This window comes from Emydura macquarii, unplaced genomic scaffold, assembly GCF_026122565.2.
Source record: "Emydura macquarii macquarii isolate MOO-44397 ecotype Brisbane River unplaced genomic scaffold, CSIRO-AGI_Emac_v2 contig_2417, whole genome shotgun sequence".
NCBI classification, from domain to species: Eukaryota; Metazoa; Chordata; order Testudines; family Chelidae; genus Emydura; species Emydura macquarii.
In genome coordinates, this window is record NW_027132554.1 from 250865 (window position 1) to 258997 (window position 8133).

At 42.9% G+C, this 8133-nt stretch overlaps 1 protein-coding gene across 2 annotated transcripts in view; it reads right to left on the reverse strand.

Annotated features, from left to right (window-relative positions):
- The window catches only part of MAN1B1 (mannosidase alpha class 1B member 1), a 28896-nt gene extending 21254 nt beyond the window's left edge, over nucleotides 1-7642 (reverse strand). The window contains exons 1-5 of one of the 2 annotated variants that reach the window (XM_067561452.1): nucleotides 7458-7642; nucleotides 5416-5524; nucleotides 4520-4647; nucleotides 2843-3003; nucleotides 884-993 (exon numbers count right to left, since the gene is read on the reverse strand). In XM_067561452.1, coding sequence (XP_067417553.1) covers nucleotides 884-993; nucleotides 2843-3003; nucleotides 4520-4647; nucleotides 5416-5524; nucleotides 7458-7586 — 637 coding nt within the window. In that variant the 5' untranslated portion in view covers nucleotides 7587-7642. Of the gene's footprint in view, nucleotides 1-883; nucleotides 994-2842; nucleotides 3004-4519; nucleotides 4648-5415; nucleotides 5525-6941; nucleotides 7036-7457 lie in introns of those variants that run through there. The other variant, XM_067561453.1, reaches the window with a different exon arrangement.
- Between the last annotated feature and the right edge of the window lie 491 nt (nucleotides 7643-8133).

An 8133-nucleotide genomic window follows, 5' to 3' on the forward strand; every position in this document is an offset into this window, starting at 1 on the left:
AAGCATACTGAGAAAAATGGTAGCAAAATACATTTATATGGGAGGGACCAAGTGCTTCCAATGGAGGGAAAGGCACATTTTGCAGAGCAGGGAAGATGGTTGAGGACAGATGCCTATAGTGCTCCCCAATACAAAGATGTCATCTCCTGGCAAGGCAACGGAACCTCTGAAAAAACTTTCCCTAGTGTAGGGCCATCCTGTTTCCACTGCTGTCTACTTTCATGGAAGGTGATGCTGCTGAAGAAATAAAGACAGCCCTTTCATTAAGGATAAGTAAGCATAGTTTAAATATATTCAATTTAATAAACACTTGGTTTGTTGTGGTTTGGTTCTGGTAATGAAATGGAAGATTCAATGTTTGCATGCAGTATCCAGGACAAGGTTAGGGTACAGCTGTATAAGCCCAATATATATCAGAAGCAAGCACACACACATTGGGAGTGGCAGGCTGGCAGAGTTGAGCTACACAGTGGCAGGAAGTATAGCATGCATTCTATTAACACATGATCTGGCAATTACAGCCATACATGCTGTGCCATAGCAACAACGAGTACATCTGATGCAATATTTGTGCATCAGTCTTTTCATTTTCTCAATTCTCAGCATTATTTGTGAATCAACAAAAACCCTGAAAAAACTTGCACCTGTAGGTTGTCACAGCAGAAAAGGGTGCTGCAGGATTTAGATGTTCTAGATGAACAATGCATAATCTCTTTCCATTCAGTTCTTCCCATTCCCCACGGGAAGCAACTCTATATCAGTTAAAAATAGGAGATTTAATTAAAGGAATGGTATAACTCTGACAGTGAATGTGAATAGGGAGATATAAACATCTAAATCTCATGGTCAGTGATGAGAATGGTGCTGATCTCTAGCCTACTACCTGGCTCTTTCTGGTCCTCCACTTCCACAGATGATGGTTTTTCTGGTTCCTTTATTTTACTGGAAGGAGGTTCAGTGCTTTGGTCAGGTTCTATCACTGCTCCTCTCCAACTGCAAGTACAAGGTATTTCAATAATATTTAACTTGATAAGGATAATTCATTTTAACTCTTGTCTCTATTTTAATCTCTACTATCAAACAAGTGTTCATTTCTTATTTTCACAATAACCTGATAAACACAGAACTAAATGACATTTTGATCAAGGCACAAAATAGGAAAATGTCACTTATTGGCTCATTAATCTTTATTTGAAGACAGCGATTTCTTCCAGACAAATGGTTATGAACCTTTTATTGAACCGAATTAAATGTGTATGACAAGGTTTTTAGGATTCCATGAAAACATTGCTGCTGTAATGAAATGTCTTAAAGGAATCAGAAATATACATATACAAAATGTGTGAAAGTTCATTGCTTTTGAAATATTACAAGTGTGGTCTTCTAGGTTTGAAATTACTGCATGAACCATTCACACTTGATTAAAATAGTACCATGCAAATGAGCATTAAGAATTCAACACTGAACACAGGATATTAGTAATGTAAAGTGCTTGTTTTGTTACTGACAGATTCATGGTAAAACACATGCTTTTCTTACCAAAGTGGCAACATAAATCAGTTTGGAAAAGAATTACATAGAGACTCCTGAAGGTAAAACCTTATATATAGGACCAAAGTCAAGAAAGGTTCATACTGAAGGCGAATGATTTTGACAAGCCCTTTTATGTATCTGTACATTAACTTAATTTCAATATGAACTTTAGCACCCCCAGAGGAGCATGGCTTATAGAACCCACAAAGCTTGTATGTTAAAAACAACACCCCTTATAGATCCAGTTACTACTACTGCATTAATACTGACATTGTTACTAGCATATTACTGACCTATACTAAACTTGTCCTTCTAAATTTCCCACCATTGCTGCCACTAATGCTCTTCTACCAGTGGTAGCAATGCTAGAAGCGCTTGGGTAGATAAGGTTCTGCAACTGCTCTGAGAGGGTTTAAATGACATGATGGCTAAAACACTAGTGTAGACAAGGTGCTACTATCAATTGAGCTGCACCAGTGGCAGGAAGGGTGAGAAAAAAATTAGGAAATTATATCTAGTGTAAACATACGGTGGTCAACTTTTCCTATTCTTTCTATATTGAACAATGATGTCAAATGCTATTGCTTATTCCCAAATTAAGTAAACACCATAACTAATACAATAGAAAGGTGTAACGCTTTCACAATACCGATATGGTTAAAGCAGTACAACCTCCTTAGCTTGGATGCAGTTATATCAGTATAAAGGTGCTTTATACCAGCATAGCTGTTCCCATATGGGTAGAGGAATAAGCTATACCAATATAGGGCACCTTTATACTTGTGTAAGTGCATCCGTATTACAACTCAGTATGCACTGATTAAAACAAAAAACAAAAGTAACAAGCAAACAAACACATCCCTAACAGATGGTTATACTGGTACAATTTGCAAATGTACCCCAGCACTAAGATAATGATGATTGTGCTATTGTATTAACATCTAACACAGAACAAATTGACAGAGTGAAAGAATCCTACAAAAGACTGCAAACTTTTCAGGGCAAGGACTGTGTGTACCTGTGCATTGATAAAGTGCTCAGTCTAATGGGGCCCCAAATCCTGAATGGAGCCTTTGGGTACCAAAAAAAACCTCATCTTACCAAGGAAATCAACCTAGCAAAAATCCATACGCTGCTATTAAGCAAGGGCAAAGAAACACAGATATGTAAAACAACATTCTAGGCCGACAATGAAAAGCCCTCACAACTTTATACGTTCATCTTATTCCCAATAGATTCTGAGAGAATAAAAGCAGAATTAGAAGACCGCTCCAGCAGACTGTAATTTGTTGGAAATATTTCTATCTACCTAATAATGGACTTTTCTGTTTTTTCTTCTTTATCAGCCTGGACAGGTTCTTCCTCAGCCTTGCCAGCAACATTGTGAGCCTTTACCCTTGCATCTCTCCGTGGTGGTCTGATCTGCAGATTAGGAGGACCACGTCGGACTTGAAGCAGCTTTGGATGTTTCTAAGAAAGAAAGCAAGGCAAAAGTAATCAAGATGCATATGATCTATTACATGGATGGCCAAAACCCAGTCCAAAAGCTGCCCAGAGTTGTACAATGCAACCTGAGAACACCCTCATTTTTAATAGAGAAATGCAGTCTAGGGGACTACAGGTCACAGCATGCAACCTTCCATCTCAACCAGAAGAGCAGAGGGGTAGGGGAAGAGGGAAATCATATCTGAATTTTTTACCTCTGATAAAATTGTACATAGCTCCTTGGGTTAACAGTTATCAGTGAGGATCACTTATAATTAGGCTACCTGAATCATTACCAGGTATGTACTTAACACGGGGCACTGTCAAAAATGTAAAAATGAAATGAACTTGTTATACGCATATATAACTACTGTCAATTATTGCATCTTGTTATAACAAAGTAATGCATCATTAAGGGCTTACACAATGCAGAAATGATCCAATACCAGGAATTCTTTTTCACTAATAGATGTACATTATACAAATTAGAAGCCTCACATAAGATATCATGTCCATTTACAACAAAGAATCCTAAATTCCCTGAAGTAATTGTAAGAACAAGAGCAGAGCATACGTGTACACACACACACACACACACACACACACACACACACACACACACTCTCTCTCTCTCTCTCTCTCTCTCTCTCTCTCTCTCTCTCTCTCTCTCTCTCTCGAAAACAGAGTTCCTTTTTCCTATTACTCCCCCATTGAATTTCTTGGAAACCAGGCAGTTTGTATGGTCCTCTAAAAGTGTGACTATATAATAAATAACTTTCACACATTTGCAGAAGAACTCACAGTTAGAGAGCTGCTATTTTTATTATTATTTCCACCCATTCCGGGAAGCTGTTGCTGTTTACCAGAGATGCTGACTACCCCCTGCCTCTCATATTCAACTATACACACTCTAGCCAGCCACAGAGCCTAGGCTGCTCACATTTCCAGGACTGAGGTTTGGAGTGCTCCATTGCAGGTTGGAGTACATATTGCTGAACAGGAGGCAGACAATGGTGGTATGCCTGGGCCTATGCCAAGCACAAGCATATTCATCAAGACGGAGCCTAGAATACCAGGTCACAAAAGCCTGAAGTATCAGCACTGATAGGCACACCAGTGGCTTAGTGATCTTAAATGTTCAGTATACGCTTTCTGTTAAACAATCCCATGTGATGTCTACTGACAATTTCAGAAATATCTTACCCCCACCTCCCAAATGCTTTCACTGTATAATAGTGCTCCTGTTAAACAGCTGGCTAACTCCTTCAGACAGAGCTAATGAGAATTTTCAGAAATCATAGCAATTCCTGCTTCTCTTTAAGTCTATGGATACAAACAAAAGCCAGAAACACTACAGTGGAACCAAAGCCTTTCTTGAGAGGAGAGCATTCTACCCATAGGAAATTAATTCTTATGACAAACAATTGTTCATTGCAACTGTTGGAAAGAAGTGTTTCTTGTAGCTTTCACAAACCCTATGAGGTAGCACTTCTTGCAATACCTGAGGTGAAAGCTCTGGATAGTTGGTATCTGCTTTCTGTGGTGCTGGTAAAACAGCTGGATTTGCTGGTTTCAATCCAGGGACTTCTGGTTCTGTATTCTGATTTTCTGATGATTTGTTGGTTAGACCTATATGTATAAAATACCGTCAGTACACATCAAACTTTCTGGCATAAGGAATTAACAGCTTAGACGCTAGCTGGAAAACTAAGTCTCCCCCCACTAAATGTAGGCAAGCCCTAAGGTAATTACCTATATTTATGTACTAATGATACCTTTGCAAAAAAAAAAAAAAAAAAAAGCCACAGAAGCCAACAGATCTTACATGTCTAGCTGAAAATGTTAAATTACCAGCCTTCATAATAATAGGTTGAAGGTTTTGTTGATTTAAAAAAAAAAAAACCAAAACAAAAAACTTTTCAATGCTGTAAGAAGACAGTGTTGAAGGCAAATTTGGACCCAGTTCCCAAAAATGCATAAAGAAATCATGCCTGCTGCATAATCACAATGGAGAGAGGATTGTTTATTTTACCCTCTAAGTCTTTAGATTTGGATTGTTAGTTTTATTTATTTTTTAAACTAAGTACTAAGGATGTTTGCAGCCTCTAAACTCATTATTAGCCAAAACAAAATGTCACTTCAGATATTCAGGATAAAGAACCAAAAGGGACCAACTGTCATTAACATTTTTAAAAAGGGGATGGATAGGGTAATTTTTACCTGAACATTTACAATAAAACGTATGTCACATTAATTAAACTGCTTAATAAAGTACATTTTTACAAGGTGTGTTCAATGTCTGCTAGAAAAATATAATCTACAAAAACTAAGAACATGCAATCTTTTAACCATTTATAACATTTATTAAAGCAACCTTGAGCTGTATGAAAGACGTACTTTTCCACTGTTCCCCCATGTTTGTGTATGAAATGACTCCACAGACTGCCAAGAAGGCAAACAGAAAGAGAATTACACTCCGCTGTAGTCGAGAAAGCTGCTTCCATTTCTTTGAGAAAGAAAATAAATAAGAGGAAGAATCTTTAGTATGACAAGTAGAAAGCCAGCCCATTGCTGTCACCAAAAAAACCCCCACAAAAGTTCTTTCAGAGCAAGAAATATAAAATTGATTATGTGTAGGTTTTACACTGTTTCCTATTTTGAACATCCATCAGTTACTTTGTCATGATATGGAAAGTAGCAAGGTAGCATGCTACCATATAGCAGGCTAGGTTAGAGAAGAACTCACTGCCGGAGTCTGTAGAGACTAGGGAAATTGCACTGTGATAAATCTCCTAGACAGAACATCAGCTACAGTACACAGATTTTTACAGAAACCTTTCACCGACTGATCTATGCATCTGCCCAGAAGTCATCTGGAAAAGAGCCAAGAGGCTCCTCCCTTCTGGCCAGCAAAGTGCTACAAGAGGAACATGCAAAGCAGAAGAAAAATGGGGGGAGGGAAAATGAAAAAACAATGCTAGTGTACCAAAGGGAAGGTTAAAAATAAAACAAGCATCTCAAGCTGGATAGGAAAAGCAAGGCACCCCACCTCTGAAAATCACTGTTTGTGAAACTGTTATGTAAACTAGAGGCTACAACCAAAAATAGACAACCACCAACATTCAGCTGTGGGAAAGAAAATAAAACACAAAAGACTGTTCACAATTAAAGACAATTATTTGCATCAGAACCCTATGAAATGAGAAGCCAGAGTACAGAAAAAACCTGCCTTCTATTGGAGGTGTTCAGTAAACTGCATTTAGTGATAGCATTTTGCGTCTTGTTCATTTTAGTGCCCCCACACCATATTGACCATTAACCATACCATTTCACTAGTTTTCTGCCAGTCAAAAATTTGCCAGTGTAGCAATTTGCTGCTAACTTTTTGCACTGGGAGATCCTTTCCTCCCTGTGCAAAGCAGCATTTGGGCACATCCCTCAGTTTTCCAGCTCTTCTGCCCCAGGGTACTTCCAACAGACCTTGCGCTCTCACCAGGTATGACAGACCAGCTGTACCCACATTGAGGCAAGCAAGCGCAGGCCACAAACATTTCAGTGAAGATGTCATGTCAACACACTTCACTCCACCAACTGGCATAGACATGTTTTCTGTTATTCCCCAAACTGCTGACTGTACACTGATCTTGTACACACCCCCCCCCCCCCCCCCCCCCCCCAACACACATGGGGAGATGTTAATATTGCTCAATCCCCTATGGCACCTTTCACCATGACCACCTCCTGGGCTGCCTGTATCCTTATCCCCAACTTGCTTCCCTGGCACAAGTACAAATGCAGCAGCTCACCAGGCTGGAAAGGCAATGAAAGGTGGTAATATTTTCTCCTCAATTCTCTCCTGTCTCAAGAGGAAGATGAAGGGGTGTAACCCCAGGCCCTCCCACGTATGTTCACCAGCATCCTACCTCTTTTCCTTGAGATGGGTAGGCTAAAGGAGGAGGGCGGGGAGCATCCAGTGTCCAACCTGCCCCTCTAGGCATATTGCCTCAGCATCCTCTCTCTTTTCTTTACACTGGGGAGGAGAAAGACGAGGGAGGCTGCCCTCTGTCACCCACCTTCCCTACCTAGGTGTGCCTTATGCCCTCGTCCTCACCATCTACGGTCCTTTCACGGGGGAGTGGGCACGGCCTCACCCATGCTGCCCCACTGCTTGCCCTCCACCCCCCTGCCTGAGTGTGGGAGATACCCCGACCCTCCCCCACACCCAGTGGGGAGCACTGCACCCCTCCTCCATGCCCCACAGTGGGGTGATTTTCCCTCGTCCTCTGACTGGAGAGGAAGACGTCCCCACTCCCCCCAGATTCCTCCCTGGATAAAGGTCTCCCCCGCACCCACCCAGCGGGGGGCAGGACCCCTCATCCTCCATCAGCCGCCCCCCGGGGCCGCCTCCAGCAGAGGGCGGGGTCTCCCCCCCTCCTCACCCTCCAGCAGGAGCGCCTCCTCCAGGCCTTGCCGTTGTTGTAGCCGCCTGCCCCCGCCGCCTCCCCGGGGCTCAGGGTCACCGAGATGAAGTCCCGTCTCTGCGGCGGAGGCGGCGACACCGAATACATGGCGGCGGCGGCGGCGGCTTCAGGACCCAGAGGCCGGCGCGCGCCCCGCTCCAACCGCCATTATCCTGCCGCGCAGCCAGTCCACATACAGACGCCCCCCCCAACCGCCACAGAGCGAGCGCCGCTTCCGCTGGTGCCTCTCTAGCCTCGGCTCCGGGACTCTATGGCCCCCATAGCAACAGCCCCAGTTAGCATGCCTTAGCAACATCCCCTAGGCCCCCCTCCCCCACCAGCCAGGCAGGGCGCCCAGTGCAGAATTCCGCCACCCTGTGACTGCAGATAGGGATCGCCTCACCCATCACCACTCTGCAGCCCCCGCGGAGGTGGGGCATGGCAGTGGTTTTACCTGGGCCGGGTCAGCTAATGCAACCCAACATACAGCCACAAGGAGCCCCTCGGTCATAGGGCCCCCACCATGCTTCATAGGGACCCCATCCCGCTCTACTGTGTCATGCTCCAGGGTGCAACATGAGGGGTCCTGTGTTTATTAAGCTCTGCAGTGATAGCACCCACCCAGCTCTATGGAAAAGATCACACACTAAGGGCT